The following is a 20,208-nucleotide window of genomic DNA, read 5'->3' as shown; positions in this document are numbered from 1 at the left end:
CACGAGACGGATCGCGCACTCTTCACGCATACCATTGCGTCTGTTCGTGATGCGACGCAAGAGTCGGATGGTGTCATCTACCGAACGACGAAGTATTCGCACCGTCTCTCCGTTATGGCCGTTTGCCTGCAGGTGTAACCCTAGGATTCTAATTTTCTCTACGTGCGGTACGGGAGTACCATCTCCCGTACCGCACGTAGAGAAAATTAGAATCAAATTTCTCTTTCTGAGCATTTACCAAACCTCCCGGTACCAATAACGTCAGCATCCCACCATTGATATCGGTTTAATCTGAGATATTTGGGTATTTATTTAGGTGTTACAGCTTACTTGTCAGAAGTCGAACTTATGCAGCTGCATTCGCATCGCTCACTAAGCCATAAGCCAAGACACAGCCAGTGCTCACACTTCCCATCGGTGTCACACTGGTTGAAGAGCCTATGAAGAAACCACATAAGCACTATCACCCCTTTTTATTTATTTATTTATTTATTTATTTATTTATTTATTTATTTATTTATTTATTTATTTATCTATCTTTAAAAGAACGGTCGAAATTGTCGTGCACGCTAGTTTGGTGTTTAATGCCGCAAAGGCTACTCGGGCCATGCAGCACGCTAGAGCTGGCATCAAGCTTTCACCAAATTGTCACTCTACAGAATTCGCTGGTACCTCGGCTGTCGCGCTGTTGGTCGTTGTTATTGAGCCAAACAGGGCCGCTGTGTGTTTCAGCATAAAAATCGTAATGCTAATTTGATTCCGCGTTGACTGACACCAGCTTTATGTGCGGCACTGACGTCCGTGGCACACCAACGGTGGAATCCCCTCCCCCTACTGCTTCCGCTATATATTTACAAGGAGGTCAGCCTGCAGCTAGAAATACCCCTCTTCCTTCCTTCGCGTCATCCTTGCTGCTTACATATTAACGCTGTCTTCGTCTGTCCGTGACAATCTATGTACTTCTGGTCCCAACCAATGCTCAACCCGCAGAGAATGCAAGTTCTGCAAAGTTGGCGTTGGCGTTTTAGTTAAGATCGTCCTGAACTGCTAGAGGAAGTCTTTCGGGAAAATATTAACTGCAACGCCAATGTATTTCGCAGTACATTTTAAGGGTGGATATCTAGAAAGTGATGTTAGCTTTAAGATATATAGACATTACTTCTCTACTTCTCAGCTTGTCTTGACTCTCGATATTGCAACATTTGCCCTAAAATGAAGAATTAGACAATTTATTAGTGAATATTTTAATTACCTAACTGGACGCTGCGATTTTTCGCTCATGCAATGCCCACCTCTTCAGTTAATTTACCAGAACAGTCCGAATTGCGCTTTATGAGCCCTTTCCTTTTTTTGTTTTCTTTCTTTTTGTGTTGGAATGAAGAAAAAAAGAATGCATGGCTTGTGTTCGCGTATGTCAGCTTCATCACATACAGCAGTGAACAGTTTCAATGCCTTTTTTGAGGAGGCCTGAGCTAAAGGAATCATCCGCGTTACAACTTGCAAAGCATGTGTCCACTTTACGTAGAGATCTCCATTCAGCCTTAGGCAGTGAAAATAAAATACGGAGTATGCAAGCTCTGACGCTATGACTTCCCGTTTATCGTTCGAATGGTGCAGGAAAGACTGTTTAAACGACATAATTTGCATCCCCCTGCACAGGTTATGTCTCGGGCAATAATTATTCCCCGTTTTTGGCTCCTGAAACCAATGAGAAGCCACTCAGAGCCGCGATGTACCAATAACGAGCCTTCGTGTCCTGTTGACTGTTTGCAAAGCACGCGTGGACTGGTGCCGACCAGCAGGACGGCGAAGCTTGCGGGTGAACGCACCGATGCTCCTGTCGGTGTTCCAGACGAACTCCAGCGAGCGTTGCCTGCGGCGGTACTCCTTGTCGGCCACGTGCACGCGGCCCAAGAACATTGCGTCGAAGCCCATCTGCGTGAAGACGCGCGCTTACAGCGCTGTACAAGATTGCCTAGAGTCCTTCAATGCTTTACTTATTTTAAATAGTATCAAAGGAGGCCTCTGGTCATACGCTACCAATGTGAGCTCTTTAGTTCCCCCCAGGTCCCATAACCTGAAGATTCCGCCCGAATATATATGGTAACATTGTATACGACGCGTTCGCGACGTTTCCTCGCTGCAAGATTTGAGTGAATTGACGCAGCTTATGGTATTCGTGACATTCTAGCCGTTACAAGCGATTTGACAGCTTGAGCAGTGTATGGTGCCGCGTTGTGTGTCTGTTATACGGACTACGAACAACAGCGCCACGCAGAGCTCTATGCCAGCGGCGGATACGTTTATCATCTCATTAGTATACTAAATGTTTGTGCCAATAGCAGAGGCAGCTCGTAACGGAGGTCGACAGAAGCAGCCCTGGATAACTAAGCGTAACAAACTTGAAGGTATGATTATAGCGCTCAGTGGAATCAACGCACGTTTTCAACGTAAGAAGGCCTTCGTGGCAGCTCTATTTCATCCCAAGTCGCACCTCCGCAGAGACAGCGCAAAACAAAACAACGTGTGGTTACTCGAAGCGGCTCTGTGCAGAAGGACACCTTTCGAGTGGTTTCAGTACGCCTAAACGCAAGTGAATAGTTGTAAAAGTTGAACGGCACAGCCGAAGGCCAAATGTAATGCGACGCGGCGCCGTAGCGATTCGACCACGACAAACACATGTTTTTGTTTCCCACTACCGATTGAGTGCTTCCCCCGCCTTCGTCGCCCGTTTTAATCTATTTGCAGACAGCAGGCGCTTTGTGCGGAGACTACCTAGCCGCGCTGTACGGCTCTGGTAGAAGTGTCGGTCCTTTAAATTTTAATCTTCACTGATGCGTACTTATCACTGCGGCAGCGCCTACGAAGCCCTCCACGAACTGATTTATGAATACGGGCCGTTACATTTAATGTCTGCGATCTCTTGACATCCTTTCAGATATCATCTGGTAGTCGTAGGTGAGTATAATTCTGAAACGGTGCGCGAAAAAAAAATGCGTGAGTGCTGATGCGCCCAGTTGAAGAATAAAACATTCGCATAGAAAAGAACGGCTTGCGTATAGCAATCTCATCTTACCCAATTTCCTTTGTATACCTTTTTCGATAGTGCTGCACGCAATACGGGCTTGCAAAAGAAGAAAAAGAATTGCAAAATATATAGTGCCTGGCGCAAGAAGTGCCCATGAGTAGAGCCTCAGTTCGGACAATACTACGAACATTGTATGATCGAGTACTCCGGACTTATTTTGAACGCCACCGGTTCCTTGAGCTGCACCGGAACGTCTGCACATGAATGTTTCGGCAGTCCGCCCCTGGTCATCGATCACGTCATCCTGAATACACCGATTCTCTTCAGATCACCGAAAACTGAGCAGCATTTTGCTTCGTCTTTCCTTGTGAAGGAGACAGCCTGGGAGTGCTCTCGAGACTTCCCTTCTACCGCATAACTGTGAAGTGTCCGCCTTGAGCGACACGGTTGACGGCCCTCATTCGCCTACATCCATAAGGTCGACTTGCGCTCAAACCGCACGCCGCACCGCAAACCTGCCGCATGCGTGCGGTCGTGTGGAATAATGCAAATGTCGTACAGAAGTGCACAAATTTCGGCAGGCCGGCACTGCTTGTGTGGACCCAATGTGGGCCGAAATTGTGTGCGACATGTGCAGATTTAAGCACGACCGCGCGCGTGCGGCGGGCGTGCGGTCTGTGCGTAAGTCGGCCATTAGAAAGCATTTGTTCTTCTGCTGCATTCATAGGCAGCCGTGGCGGCTGCATAGGCATAAGAATGCAGCCGCCGTGACCGGGAATCAAACCGACGCCCTCGCGCTGGAGAACAGGGCCCCCTATTCACAAGAAATATGTTACGCTGGAACTGCGTGTAAGAGCACCTGCCAGCCAATCGCGGTGTTGGACGTACTATTAGTAAAGACGAACTGGACAATTCCAAAGAACACTTGCGAACTAAATGCATGTGAATCCGGCCCCGCAACGGGTTATGGCAGATTTACTTTTAGCCTGATGACTGATCGGTTACAAAATTTAACCTCCAACTTAAACGACAGTCGGTTTGCTCTATAGAGCCCTCTGAACAAGGCTTTCCACTGACCGCAAAAGGCGTGACCTACTGGGCTGAACTGTCGTACAGAGCGAACCAAACTCAACGTGGCGGCGACCCCCAGCAGCTTGAACGACACATCATGTGCACACCTGTGCGAAGAGAGCGGCGTTCTCACGCGAGTGTCCGTATGGGTCGACCTGCCAGGCGACGCGGGGCCGGCCGCACTCGCCGAAGGTGTCGTTGAGCCAGCGCAGCCCCATCGTCATCTGGTCGACGATCGCCGAGTAGTGAGTGGTCGCCTCGTCGCTCTGCACCCAGCCGCCACCCGCCATCTCCAGCTGCCCTGCATGTAGCACACGCAGCCCGTCACGGGCACTACTCCGGCGCAGAAGACTGCCTGCGACAGGCCGCACCTCCAAAGAGCGTTTGCAGGTTGACAGCCGAATAGTGGTGCACTATGAACGCGAAACATCGACTCGAAATGTGCCAACTTGAAGCAGCTCTGAAGGGGTGCGTAACACGAAAGTAAAAAATTAAGCGGCACACAGCTCAACGAGAGCTGTCCAATATGTGTGGCATTATATGACGGTGTGTGTGTGTGTGTGCGTGTGTGTGTGCGTGTGTGTGTGCGCGTGTGCGTGCGTGTCTGTGTGTGCGTGTGCGTGTGTGTGTGCGCGTGTGCGTGCGCGCGCGTGTGTGTGTGTGTGTGTGTGTGTGTGTGTGTGTGCGCGCGTGTGCGTGCGCGCGCGCGCGCGCGTGTGTGTGTGTGTGTGTGTTTTAGGGGGTGGGGTGGACTATGATGATGCAGTATGCGTTACTTATTTATATATGCGTGAGGAGTGTACGAACGGAGAGAGGCACATATTTACATTGCCGGACATATACATTCCGCACCACGCCGACTGCCATATTATCCTACGCATATCTTCAACAGTTCCCGTTCAGGGAAGTTCCGCTTAATTTGTTTGCGCGCTGCCCGGCGCGGCATAACGAACGCGTTAATGCCGTCATAGGCAGCGGAGAGGGACGGCGGTGGGTACATGTGTAATTAATGCACGAGCGGTGCATTCTATCGGACGTCCCATACTGGTTGCTATCGCCCTTTTTAAATATATATATATATATATATATATATATATATATATATATATATATATATATATATATATATATATATATATATATATATATATATTAAATACTGTTGTCTGGTCATGAAACTTCCACGTAACGCTATGGGAAAGCTTCATATAGCGCCCGCAATGGACTCACCGCGGCGCTGGCGCATGTGGAAAGAAGGTGGACTAGAGCAGACGCCGAACGGACGCCACGGGCGTTCAGCGCGTACGCTCGCTATTGTGCACGGGTCGGCTGCCTGTATCGGCGTGTGAATATTGGGCGATAAAACGTGCGAATCGCCGCCCTGCTTCTGCACAGTGTTCAGAAACTTAAACGCGAACAACTTCGAAACAACCAACACCTTGTTTCATTTCCAGGTTCAACTGCGTTTGCAACAGCTGCGGCTTAATTCGAATTCAAATTGTACACTTGCAAGGGCGCTATAACGTAAAACTATTCCAGACTTTTCTATTACAATTCTGCAATCAGCCCTACACGATTGGTTAAAAACTTTTTTTGGACCACCCCCACATCGCATAGCTGTCACGGGACGTCACGAAAACCGCGATACCTCCCCATCTGATATGACGTGTGCACATTGAATATACATGACTTGACCGAACAAAACCAAATAGTTCTTTCTGATTCGATGCCTTTTCGCCACTAGCCCTCGGCTATTGGTCAAAAGCTTTCGGGCTGCAACCACTTCACCTGCCTGTCACTCGACGCCACAAGACCGCAAAAACTCACCGCGTCAAAGTGACATGTAAGCGTTAAAGATACATTAATATGCTGAACAAAACGGACTTTTCTTCTAAATAGCCGCAGGCTGCCCCGTTCCGAAAGGAATAAAAGATGGCTGCCGCCGATCGCCCAAGCACTGGCTACTCGCACCTGCCGGAAAGCATGGCTTTATTTGCTTTAACTTTCTGCGCGGCCGCGTAACATTTCGAGCACTGTCGGCACGTTTATACGACCTCGTTCTGCCAACTCTTCTTTGCTGAGGATCCGTTTTAGCATTATTCTTAAGCTTCCGTTGCATGCCGCCGTGATTTTCGGCCAGCCACCGCGAGTTAAATAAGTGAAAGTCGACCAATCGCAGACGGCGCCACCCTCTTCGTCCAGTTATCGATTTTCAGTGCAGTGGCCCTGCCCTATCAAATCCCTCTCCACTTGAGCGTGCTCCTCGCCTCTTGTCAGCGAATTAGATAAGAGAAGCCGTTGAGCATAGGCAACGTTATTCGTTTTTCAAGCAAACAAAAGTGACATCCCTATGAACAAGGAGAGCGTTTGATTGGTCTGTTCAAACAACCCTGCGGGTGACCGACCGATGCTTGCGTAGGCGGTTACGCAAATTAGACATCAGGAGATTGGAATAAAAACATTTTTGGAATAGTTTTACATTATAGGGCCCTTGGATTAATGAATCGTTCGAAATCGACTACAGAGCAAGTTCACGCCACACTTTTATGTAATTTCGCGTAAAAAACCTTCGTTTCACACTAGCAAAGTTAACGAACGGATTAACTAAGCAAATAGGTAATTAATAAACAAAGCGAACAACTGATTATTAAACTAATTACTAATTAATACTAAATTACTAAGCTATTACTACATTATTACTGATTACCGCTGAACTAATTAGTAAACTGATTCCCAACTAATTACCAGTTACTAAATTAACAAAGCTAACCAAATATGCAATTACTAAACTAATTATCAATCGAACAACTAACTAACCCAATTTACGAATCTAACAACTACATTAACTACATTGACTAAACTCAATAGTAAGTTTGAAGTAGTAGCTTAGCGCAAATAAAACCACAAACAAAAGGAAGACGGACAAGGACGACCAACTAGCCCAACAGTCAACCCTTCTAGAAATCAAAAGTAAGTACCGTAGCAAATTACAGTAGCAAAACCAACTCAGCCAATAAGCTAATTACATAAGAATAACTAAGTAATACACCAAATAAACTAACTAAATAACTAAGCTAACTAACAACACTAATTAAATAATTAAACTAACACAGCTAACCAATTGATTCACTAATTTATCTAACTGAAATAACAAAATTATCCACTAATAACCTACCTAAGTATAATAACTAAGCAAATATAATTAACTGACTAACTAATCAATTAATATCTAACACACTGAACTAGCTAACCAAATATAACTGACTTATACAACTACTAGACAAAGTGCAAATAGAGACAGCCGAACGAAACAGTTTGTGCAAGAAGGGCTACTAGGGGGGAGGGGGCGACGTCAATTATAAAACGGTGCCGTGTATAATTTAAATACAAACGCATCGCTCATTAAATTATTTTGCCAAAAGTTCCCGTTCCACGTTCACTCTACAAACATGCCGAAATAAATGTGGGAGAGGCGCCATTCCTCGTGAAAGATTTGCATGATCGCGCAGCGCGGCCATCTGGCACAGCAGCTTGTTGTTCACCTTCTACTTACGCCAGCGCCTCTGGTATCACCTTCCGTCCCTATATGAAACCTTCGGGGAAATTTCGCGATCAGACGAAAAGTATTGGAGGACCTGGAATGGCGTAAGGGGAACGGCGAGAAGGACGGGCCCGTAGACTGTATTAATTGCGCCGGCGCGCCGATACTTATCGTGGACAACGGGTCGTTTGTCAATGTACTCTGGATGGCAGCTACCAACCGGGCACACAATGGGCTTGAACTGCGCATTCTCGCTCTATACTTATTGGGAAAGAGGTTTTCTGCCTTCACCTGGAAGTCTTCGACCGACTAACCATATAATGGTACGCATGAAAATAAAAACGAAGGGGGGGGGGGGGGGGGGGAATTTTAAACACTTACTTTGCAGTCACATGTGCAACCGGATGGCGAAGGCGTGCATAATGCGGCAGTTGTGGCCTCACGTCAGAACGTCGACCAGCTAAATGAAACCAAACTGGGAGATTGCACACCCGCTTTTCCGAACTGCTGAAGAAACCATGACACCTTAATAAATTGTCTGCTGGCTTAGTCCATAAAACATCGTAATGTTGCTAACTCTAAAGGACATGGGGCGAAAACAAAAACAAAACAAAAAATAACACAGTGGTCAAAGGAATGTTCATAATACAAATCCTTGTGGGCAAAACAGTTTGTGGTTCTCCACCTCTATCACTGCGCGATTTTGCTTTATCACCCTTACCAAGCCCCGTTATCATCCAAAGTTTTAAGAAAATGCCCGTCTAAAATATATAATACACCAAGACATTACAACTGCAACCGAACTTTATGTATATTTGGTAGCACATTTTCATTATTATTCCCTTCAATGTGGCAACTTTGGCTGGAAACATCCTTTTTTTTTCACACGTCTTACAGTCACCGCCCACAGCTCATGTAAACATTAGCCGCGCTTACATGAATGCGACAGTCGCATTTTTTTTTTTTTTGCCACACCACGGTACTTACTACATGACAGCGCACGCTTACGTGTGGCGCATTTCCCTTTGTTCGAAACAAGCTGGAACCTCTTTCCTGTAGGTTTCCGTCGGTCGCACCAATGCGATTCGCTTTCGTAGCGCATTACCGACGTTTACGTGGACGCAGTGCGCAAGAAATGCGACGCGTCACTTGTCGAATTCAGCTAAACGCCGCATGGGGCTAACCTTGTTGGATGAGCTTGCGGACGCTGTTTCGTCGTGGCGGCAGCTGGTCTTGCCACCATCGCTCGAAGAACGCCGTCTCGGCCGACACGTACTTCCGGTCGCGGCTCTTGTGCAGTGCCGCCGTCACCGAGCTGTAGATATCCTGCACGTCTGTCGCAAAAATGACCCAAGGGCTCTGTCGTTGCAGCACACTGCCACAGTCGCAAGCGTGCAGGCAGTCTACCAGCCTCCTTCTAGCTATTCGATAGCTATACAGGTTCGCTGTTTACCACTTCGGTGAGAAATAACAAAACCTACTGACCCTTTTCGAGGCGATCCCGTGAGCGCTGCCATGTTTGATCACGTGGTGACGCGTCCATTGCTTGCCTCAACTGCCTACGTGGCCTCCGCGTTTACAATGGGTGTGTATGACGCCGGTGCGGCTTAGCAAACCTCTGTTTCGGGCGATATCGCAGACGGTGACTGGGTGGACAACACGAAGCTTTGGCCACAGCTTCAGAGAACATGCAAAAGCGCTTTGGAGGCTGATTATGCTCTGTGCAAACGGAGTGAGCAGCGTACATGGTGCTCGTTTTAAAAGCGAGGCTAAATATGTAGTCCAAGCTATCCAAACCTTCCGCTCATGAATTCAATCAGGATTAGTGTGTTTTGCTATTCGTTCTTTATTTGGCAAATATTTTGAAGCAGCGGCTTGTCACATTTTCGATTCAGCATATTTCCTTGGTGTGGTCACTATCTGAGTATTCCTGCCTAATTGCTCGCGGGTGTGCTCAGTTCCGATAGCTTTGTTCTTGCTGCGCGCAAGGCTTGAAATGTAGCCGTTTTGCACATTGTAATACCATGTAGCGAATATGTATTATCGCTAGTAACTGGCTTACTCTTGTGGACCGTCAAGAAACGTTCAGCTTCAACCATTCGTGCGCTATCGGTGTAGTCCGTCATTTATTGCGCATATATGGTGCGCATATATTCAAGTGTGCGCCCATTCTCTTATTGACACGTTCGCGATAGAGTGGGCGTAAGATTACGTGCCAGTTGGGGTAGATGTGTGCAGATACTGCAAGGTCTATCTAGACAGGTCGCGGAGGTTGTAACGAAAAGCGTGCCAAAACCTATCGCCAGAGGTATCAGTTAGTGGTGCACAATTGAAGCGCGACTAGGTGAGGGGGGCACAAACACTGAAACTAGAAAACCTATTTGGAAAAAATGTTCAAAATTTTACATCAGAGTACTGTCATACAAGTAAATATTGTCTTTCAAATATTTTTGGTGTACTAAAACAACAAGCGTTAATTTTATTTTAATTCACAATTTATTAGTTCGTTCTTTGTGACCCCTACCAACCAGTGATTCTGGCGCAAGACTTGGCAAGACTGTGCAAGCCAGCTATAAAGTCGTGGGGAACGGCGTTGCTCACTTGAATGCAGCGGTCCGAGTTTTTTTTCTTTTTTTTTCCCTTGCGTGTTTGTTCAAAGTTTGGCTTGCGCTTCACTTCAAATTTTGCGTGACCTAGCGCACAGCCTTCATGGGCGAAAGGTGTGAGTCCAGGTATTTTGTTATCGTGCAAGTTCACGCTGCGGCATGCGACGCGCTGTCTCTCTTCGTGACGATACATGCGGAACGCTCTGCGAAGAAACATCGCGTCATGTTCGTTCACTCTCCGTAACACAGGCTCTGAGTGTCCGACGGGCAGCAAAATTAGTAAGTACAATGTTTTCTGGGGCAATGCTGTCTCGTCTGATAACTGTTCGATCTGAATACACGGTGTCGCACGAAATTGCGAATTATTCTGTGAAAACGTTTCGCATATGTTGCTATACATTACGACTGTGTGCAACAGTCGGATACAACTTAAGTATGCAGCGAAGCCCCGCCCACGCCCTCATAACCGCCAGCCACTGTTGCTCCGCGAGAGTGGAAATAATTCGTACTTCAAACTTTTCCTGTTACCTAAATAAGGTGGTAACCACAAAAAATAAAGTTATAAGCGCGTAATTTTATACGTCTTCACTCGTCTGTTATAGTGGAATGGCGAAAGTCTAATTCTTTATTGAACTGAAATAAAATGCTTGCGTCGCTGCAACTATTTGCTGTCAAGTTTCACTTCAATTGGTAGTGAAGTTGGTAGTGAGCTCGCCTCCATGATTTCAGGAGGCGAGCTCCACTGCCCAACGAGACACTCTCTCCACTCGCCCAGTCTATAGTCTTCGCAAGCGATTGATTGATTGATTGAAAAAATTTTTGTTCCACCGAGCTGGGGTGTCCGCCTCTTAACCTACACGTAGGCGGGGGGGGGGAGGGGGGGGGGAGGACAAAGCAGTCCCCGCGCGTTGAGGACGGTGAGTCTTCACGGCCTCAACGGCCAGGCTGATTGTTCGACGCTGGTCGTCTTCAGCCTCGCTCTGGAGCAAGGCCTCCCAGGCTTCTCTACTGTCAATGTTTTCCTTGGCCCCTGGGGAGCCAGCACACTCCCATATTATATGGTCTAGCGTGCCTTATTGCTTACAAATTTTGCAGAGGGCGTCGTTATAGTCCCTTGTCTGTGTTAAGTAGATCCAATATGGCGAAATTCCTTCCCTACGTTCTCCCATACCGGACCTCGAGGATCGCGTGGCGCAAACGTCACGGGCCCCGCCTTCATTTCTTTTTTACTCGCTTTCTTTACGGCGCGGTGCACTTCCGCTGACGGCGTCGCGCGCGAGCTGTTTGATTGTCTCGTTTCGCGCATCGCATGATTTTGCGCTCCCTTCACGAGGACACCTTACTAGCGCTATAATTCAGTGCTACACGAATACTGAGGCAGACACAAGCGCATCACGGAGCATGACCCCGCGCTGGAACACGTTAGAAAATGACATAGTTTCGGTGTCTGCGAGTGCGACTGCACGATGTGGGAACGTGCAGACAAAACGGAAGTACACCTCTCTTGCTGCAGTTCGAAGTAAAACAAAAACATGCAGACATTCGGTTTGTGTGTTTGATTATTCCTCTAAGCTTTAATTCGTCTATTCAAGCAACATATTACGCAAACAACAGATGTTGCCTTGAATAATTCTCGAAGTCACGTGTCACTACGAGCGACGTCACAGTGCAAACACATGTACGTAGGCGCACTAGCACGTGTACGTCATCCTCCGGCTTGAAGCGTGGCGGCCACGAGGAGAAGGGAAAACGGCGTTCGGTTTGAAATTTCAGGTGTTTACGCGGTGCGTAGCGATGTAATACTTTGCAGACACGATCGTTATCGCACAATGTATGCTCTGCGTTTATCAGCTCAATATGGCCAGATTTGGTGAGGGACCCTTTACCAAAACATCTTTTATTCATTGAAGCACAAAAGTAACTGGAACGCCAATGCATTTCTCTGCAAAGTAATATCTCGAAACTGGCGTCGTACTCAGAATTCGTTCCAAGTGAATCCGCCTTGCGAACTCCCCTTCTAGAATTTGTAATTGTAATTTGCCATAAGGTAATTAGTTAAAAGCTTAATTAGTAATTTTTTGTTATTCAGAAGATTATGCATTTAATTTTTTGTGCAAGTAATATCCGCCTCTTTGGCAGACCATCTTAGAAATTTTAGAAAAATTTTGAGTGTTCGCCGAGACGCCCGGTATGATGTGTGTCGAGTGAGCTCCTGAACAGCACTTTTAAATGTGGTGAACGCGGTTTAAATCATGGATGCGGGACCTCAAAGAGGTGCGACGTAATAGTTACGCATTTATCTCTCATTTCCCGCTAAATCGCCGCTGAATTATTTTTTGTTTACACGTGCCGCGGACAGTGCGCGAACCGCTTTGCTCACATTCGTTGTAGATGACGTCCGGCGTCTCGGTCCAGCCGACGTCGTTGTGGCTATGGCACACTATGTGAACGTTCAGCATATCCGGTCGTCCCACGAAGCAGCTCTGCATGCGGCAAAGTGAGGCGCAAACGAGCACGTCAAGGCCGTAAATTGGGGCTCCCATGCACATACTAGAAAAAAAAAAAACGAGCTGGCTTCTTATGTTCCTCCAGGCAGCGCTGGAATTCTGCTCATTTTAGGCTATGCTTTATGTTTGTTTTGTTAATTTTTTTGCAGAACACGTGTATCTTACGTGAATAATACGCTTTGTGAAGGAAGCTGGTGCTTAATTAATGCCTAAAACTAAAGAAAAAATAACACGAATGAAGACAGGACAAGCGCTGTGCCAACATATATTATGCCAACGTTGAAGGAGCTAGTAGACAAATAAAAAAGTTGCATCGTTACAATATACCTATGCTGATAAGTGAGAAGAGTTCTAAATGGCAGGGGTTCTTATGTCGCCCCGAAATCTAATACAAAAGCAAACAGTTACGACTAAACGCTAAAAATGAAGATCATAGGCCTGCATGATTATTTGCAGCTCGCGCATCATTGTCCCCAAATACGAAGTGAAGAGCGATGAAAACGCAGCAGGAAGGGCTCTTTTGATCGCAGTTTGCATCAGACCAGACACCTTCAGTGAGATAGCTCTCACCGGCCTTGCCCGCCTTGATAAGCAGTGAGTTGAGGGTACGCTCAGCAGCTACACAGATTGAGTAAGAAAGAAGGCAAGAAATGGCATGTAATATGGTGGAACCTTCCTAACCCTTGTGGTAAATGCAGTCACATATAAAACTGTTTTTCTTTCTCGAAATGACATTTTTAATTTTTTTATATGTTCTTGTTATACAACTGTTATTCAGACTATGGTGAAATTTTTACAACTTGCAGTACATTATACTGCGTAAAGTTTGAACCTAAATTACAAAAATATTCTTTATCGTATTGGGAAAAAAATATATTCTGCAAATTCCCTCTTATAGGTCACAACAAGTGAGAGCAATATTGTTTTTCGTGCCTGATGTTACAGTAGAAACCTAATTTTCTCAAATTTCGTTTGAAAACAGTTATGTGCGGTACACACCTGCCAATTTAAATCGTTATCATACCTTTGGTCCTTGAGAAAAGGTAGGTTTAAACCTGTAACTCTGGTCAAAATGCGGTTCATAATTGCGGAAACTGGTGGTGCTGCCGTAAAAGAGCTGTACAGAATTAAGCTAAAGGTCGTTACTATTCAGCATGGAAAATTTCGCATAACATATACAGCGTTGTTTAATATAGAAAGCGGCAACCTTAAGGAGATATCGGCCTTGAACTTAGGAGTTAAATTCTTCTCCTTCGTTGCATCCTTCCTGGAGAGCAGGACCGCGGCCATAAAGTTGAGGCAATCAGTCTCGGAGTCTTACACACTCGAAAGAATGGGTACTCCCCAAGGGGCAGTTATCTCACCCCTTCTGTTCAACATAGCAATGCGCAAGCTGTCGGAAAGCCTTGCAGCAATTCCTTGTGTAGGTCATGCATTATATACTGACGACATTACAATCTGGTCTCGCAGAGGATCGGAGGCGATGGTCGAACAAGCTCTACAGAAGGCACTGGATGTTACAGTCTTTCCTGGAAGGTACGGGACTGGCACTCGCGCCTGGAAGGTCGGAATTCCTCCTGTACAGACAGGCTAGACGAGATGCTAGGGGACTCGCCCCACTCGATCAGGTGTCCATTAGCGTTCGTACCAGGGATGGGCACACCATCCCTAGAGTAGACTCTATCAAAATCCTAGGGCTTTCATTAGACTCAAAGGGCTGCATGCAACGCTAAGACTATAACCCATCTCACTACGAAAACGGAGAACATTCTTAGATTAATTATGAGAGTTTCCAACAAGAAAGGCCACATAGGCGAGCTTTGCGAGGAATATATCATCGCATAGGCAAAGATATATTCCTTAGGGCTCGCCATGCTTTCCTCATGAGCCATGTATATATAATTTACATAGTCGCAGCCCTCAATTGGACCAAAACGGAAAGAGATAAATCAGACACGCTCATGCGTAAAAGTGTCAGAAGGGTGCTTGGCGTGCTATACACGGCTAGCACAGATAAACTCATGACGTTGGGAGTACACAACACAACTTCGGAGTTAATAGAAGCACAAAAATCAGCACAAATTATTAGATTATGAAACTCCAAAGCAGGCAGAAGACTGCTGGATGCGGCAGGCCTCCGCACTAGCTTCAATCAGGCAGAAACCACATAACTTGATAATCAAACAAGGAACTCCTTTACTGTAGACCCTTTTCCAAGAATCGTCCACCCCAATACAATAAAGGTCCATGAATACTTTGTTTAGCGCAAAACAACAGACACAAGAAAGAAGACCAGGACAAGGCGCTGCTCTCAACTGACGTCATATAATTGCGTCACTCCTTTATAGACAGCTGAAACTAGAGGAACATGCGCAGTGAGCACCATGTGATGGAACCACCAACATCCGATCACAAGAGCGCACTCATGCGACATAATCCCAAAAACCATATTCAGCACTGTACAAGGTTAAGGAAGGCACACTAATGCACTGTGACCCCAATGACTGAATGAAGAATGCTTCCGATACTCTCGGGTGGTGGTGTTATCGGAAGCATTCTTCATTCAGTCATCGGGGTCACAGTGCATTAGTGTGCCTTCCTTAATCTTGTTAACCTTAACCTTAACCTTCAGCACTGTACACAGTGCTGAATAATTCTGTCGCATGAGTGCGCTCTTGTGATCGGATGTTGGTGGTTCCACCACATGGTGCTCACTGCGCATGTTCCTCTAGTTTCAGCTGTCTATAAAGGAGTGACGCAATAAAATGATGTCAGTTGAGAGTAGCGCCTTGTCCTGGTCGTCTTTCTTGTGTCTGTTGTTTTGCGCTAAACAAAGTATTCATGGATTCACACAAACTAGCCCGCCAACGCATTGTGCTGAACAGTAAAGGTCGAAGGTTAGCGAGGGCTAGGGCTTTCTTAAAGAACATATCCGGAACGGAGACCTTTGTTGACGCGGCGCGACACGCCTGTGCCAACAAGTTTTCCGTAACCGTAGTCAATGACAGGGGACAACTCCTTTCGGCAGCTTCGCTGAAGACATCCTTGGTCGATGGGGTGGAACAGGCTGCTATAGCTCTCGCATTACTTGACGCAAAACGCACTACGGTGTACACGGACTCCCGAGCGGCCGTTAGAGCGTTCGCATATAGCCAAAGAGGCAGTCAGGATTCTCAACAGCAAACCCCCCTCTGACATTATTCATTACATAGTCTGGTTCCCCTGCTCACATTGGACCAGACGTATTACGGGGTCACCTTAACCCCAATGAAATAGCCACGACCGTGCGCGAGGTTTCATATGCCGCGACGGGATGGTGTCTTGGGTGAGTTCCGGAGAGCTCGCCCAGTGATCCTCTAGTTACCTTTCACGAAATCACATCACATTACAGAGGGAATAGGCAGAGTTTTCCCTTCCCCATCATATGCTCAACAGATCACAAGCTAGCACGCTCCGCATGCTCCAGACGGGTCGTAGGCGCTTTCTGAACATGCTCCACCCGGACATTGATCCACTCTGCCCAGATTGTGGCACTGAATATTGCTCATTAAGTCACATGCTCTGGCAGTGCCCTGTGTTACAGGATTTTAACCGAGAAGAAGACTGGACGAAGGCCATCACAGACCCGAAACAAGACGTCCAGCTCCTGGCTGTCCAGAGGGCCCGTGAACGAGCGGAGAGGCATGGCCTCTGTTCTGACATGAGACTAGCCAACGGCTGGGCAGGGACCTACCTATAGCAGGCCCCCTGCCTAGCTCCTCAGGACGTCAATAAAGTTGTTTACTACTACTACCAAAGTGACCCGTTTATTTCTTCCGAAAACGTTTATTTCAAGCCAGAAATTCAGCAGCATGTTACACTGCTGTAACACGTGAAGGCGAAAGCCTGCTGCACACTTGGTAATTCGCCGTCTCGCATCGTCGCGTTGCTGCTTTCGCAGTTCAGCTTCCTCGCCTCGTTTTCGACGCTTAGCTGCGGCTTCGCGCGCTCGTATAGCGAGGTCAGACTCACGCCAACGACGTTTCTCTTCGACTTTTCGTTGCATCCTCTCAGCCGGGAATTGAAACGTATGCTGTTCTGTGTGTTGTATAGGTGATTTCAATGAATATATGCACTCTTCACTTTGCTGCGCGATTTTTTTTTTATGCGAAGCATATTACTAGAGCTCAACCCAGCTCCTCAGGCGCGGCGGTGTCGCCTTCAATACCACGTGACACCGTGACGTCACGACAGAGGAGAAACGGGGCTCCAACTCGCGCCGTCGCTCGCGGCGTCGCCTTCAAGGCTGACCACGTGACACCGTGACGTCACGACAGAGGAGAAACGGGGCTCCAACTCGCGCCGTCGCTCGCGGCGTCGCGGCGGTATATAAGCAGCTGCGCTTGCCTCTGCTAGACACTCACGAGGTGAGATGCCTCCTGGAGACAGAGCTGCTCGTTGGAATGAGAAGCGAAGGTTGCGGCGTGCTACAGAGACTGCTTCTAGGTGGCTTTGCTACGGCGCAGTGACTACGCGCCCCGCATCGGACGCGGTGAGCGTCGAGCAACGCAGCGTTCGGCGCGACAACGAAATGTGCGCCTGAGCAAGCGCCGCACGCCTGAGCCGACGCCGACGACACCGGCTTTTCTGCGACACGAGCTCCTTAACGCTGTCGCGTTAAAATAAAGGCTAGTATGCTTCGAATCCTGGGCTTAACCTTAGCTAAGCCACAGCCATTTTTTCATGGTATTTATTACAGTAACTTTCAACCCGACATTCACCAGTTCAGCATAGCCAGAGATTGGAGGGCACAATGAAAGCCACACACAGAAAAGGTAGCGTTCATACCGTGAGTAGAAACGTTGTTTTCACTTTAGAAGGGTGGTAAGGATAAGCACCTCACCAAAAGAGCGTACCAGTCCGGTTGTATATCGAGTCCATCATAAACATGTTTTAGGTGTAGTGTCATTTGGATAAAATATACTCTTGCAGGAACCACCGTTTCGGCGTTTCGGTCCATCATTCGCGTTTTCCACAAGCTGTGTATTCTCATGAGAAAAAACGTATCGAAAGGTGCACTATTATCAGAGGTTGGCAGCAGGTATCGCACAGTATGAGCGTTAATCTCAAAGCCTTTTTTTTTAAAGTCCGTTGGAGAACATCCCAAAACAGGATGGCGTCGGTGCAGCTAATATATAACAATGTTCAATTGTCTCTGGTACATCACAAAGGCAACAGTTAACAGAAGAGACAAAGATACCCTTTTTTTGTAAGCATGTCTTTACCGGTATGGTTTCACTATGAAGTCTACAAAATAATGTTTTGCAGCAAGGGGATAACTACAGTTTGCGAACTCGCTTTAGTACATCGTGGCCTGGCCATTTAATGTATAGTGATAGGTAAGATGGGAGACGGATATAGCATGGACAGTAAATCTTTGTATAACGTTTTCCGCGACACAGAGTACAAGTATTCAGTGGAAAACCGAACTGTCAGGGAACGAACCGCTAAGTAAACTTCTTGCATGAACCCCCACAAGCATAAACGGGAAGAAAGATTTGAAGAAACAACTAAATCAGGTAATGCATTAACAAGTGCGACTTGCATGTATGACCGAATTATAGGATGCGAAGTATCGCGAAAAAAGAAGAAACGAGACGTTATTTGTCGCACATGAATATGTACTAAGCTCAGCCCACCTTCACTAACAGGCCTAAAAATATTGTCTCGCCTAATGGGCTCAAAAGTTGAAAACCATACGAAGGTTGCAAAGATTTGGTGAAAGCGTTGGATGTATAGCCTAGCACAACGAATAACTTGCAATACATAGTAAATTTTTGTTGCGAAGAGCTTATTGCAGGCTTCGGCTTTCCCTAAAATAGAAAGTCATTGTGGAACGAATGTCTGGGCGTAACCTTGCAGGGACGAAACCCGTTCTTTCCAATAGTGTGCGCTTAATTTATATGCGTCTAGCGGCACGCCAAAATACTTTGGCGGGAAATCAGTCCACTCAACGCCTGCAAACTGTTATGGTGTATAGCACCATAAGCCAAACCATAAGCCTAAACTTTTCGAGGAGTTCATTCGTGCACCTGATACACTGCCAAATCCTTCTATTGTCGATACTATCTTTCCAACACTGGACTTATCCGGGCATAAGAACGCTAGATCATCTGCATAAGCTAAGACCTTTACTTCATTACCCAGTATATTGAAGCCATGGATGTAACTCGACTGAATTACGCTTAAGCAAAGCGGTTCCAGGTAAAGCGCGAATAGGAGTGGGGACATCGAGCATCATTGTTTTACTGATGAGCAAATAGAAACGGGTTCGGAGAGTTGGCCATTAATAACTAAACGAGTAGTACAACTGGTGTAGCAAAGCCCAACGCCTTTAAGCACAATGGAGCCAACATTGGCATGCTCCAGAAGAGAAAATAATTAGGCGTGACTGACACGATCAAAAGCTTTAACAAGGTCTACCTGGAGCATTGCAAGCTGCTCAGTGGAACCATAACAGTATTGAAGAAGTGTACGGGCGATATGTATGTTGGTTTGAATGGATCGGCCCCAAATTCCACACGTCTGAACCAATTAGAATTGACATCGCAAATTGCAGTCTATTAGATAAAACTTTTACAAAAATTTTATAATCCACGTTTGACAATGTGATTGATCGGTAGCTTTCTACACAACGCAGTTTCTCTTTTATCTGAACTTTTGGGAAAACTGTGCGGGTTTTGCAAAAAGATTGCGGAAGGGCGTCCGCCTCTAAATTTGTCATAAAAATGTCCTATAATATGGGACTGATAATTGACTTGAAAGCTTTGTAAAATTCACTTGAAAGTCCATCGGGGCAGGGTGTTTTCGGCAAAGGCTCAATAGCTAACTCAATTTCTTCGATCGTAAGCCTCACTGATCAATTCACAGTAATCATCCTTTAGCGGTTTTACAAGAGATACGAAACCCTCTAGAGCTTTTGCATCGTGATCGTCCGGAGGGGCGTTAAACAACACAGTGTAGTAAGTTTCGAACTGAGAAATTATGTCATTCGTATTTGTTAGAAGACTACCTTCAGAGTATATTTCCGGAATCACTTTGGAAGTAGCGTGACGTCGCTCGTCAAGTAAAGCTTGACGTGTTGGCTGCTCAGACTGCAGAGCACGCATATTTCGAGATCGAATTCGCGCACCTCTGTAACCCAGTGTATCATACTTTTGTAACTCACATTTAAGATTTTCTATGTCACCAATGTAAGTGCCTGGCATTTCGCATTCCATCTCATGAAGGCTACATGGGCTCTTAAGAAGCATTTTTTCTTCATTCTTTCTATAGAATGATTTCACCGATCCAATTTCTATAGCCACTGTACGAACCTCTTGTTTAAAGAGTTCCCAAGCAGCAAATAACGGCAAGTCAGTAGAAAGAGAATTTGTTAGAGCCATGCGCACGCGATTAATACATTTCTGATCATTT

At 46.4% G+C, this 20,208-nt stretch overlaps 1 protein-coding gene across 1 annotated transcript in view; it reads right to left on the bottom strand.

Annotated features, from left to right (window-relative positions):
- The window catches only part of LOC135907441 (lysosomal alpha-mannosidase-like), a 99,299-nt gene that overhangs the window by 68,399 nt on the left and 10,692 nt on the right, over window positions 1–20,208 (bottom strand). The window contains exons 3-6 of the mRNA XM_065439124.1: window positions 12,627–12,729; window positions 8,825–8,974; window positions 4,207–4,400; window positions 1,830–1,935 (exon numbers count right to left, since the gene is read on the bottom strand). Coding sequence (XP_065295196.1) covers window positions 1,830–1,935; window positions 4,207–4,400; window positions 8,825–8,974; window positions 12,627–12,729 — 553 coding nt within the window. The remainder of the gene's footprint in view (window positions 1–1,829; window positions 1,936–4,206; window positions 4,401–8,824; window positions 8,975–12,626; window positions 12,730–20,208) is intronic.

The sequence above is a fragment of the Dermacentor albipictus genome, chromosome 1 (genome assembly GCF_038994185.2).
Source record: "Dermacentor albipictus isolate Rhodes 1998 colony chromosome 1, USDA_Dalb.pri_finalv2, whole genome shotgun sequence".
In the NCBI taxonomy this organism is placed as follows: Eukaryota; Metazoa; Arthropoda; class Arachnida; order Ixodida; family Ixodidae; genus Dermacentor; species Dermacentor albipictus.
This window is presented reverse-complemented; position numbering and strand designations above follow the sequence as displayed.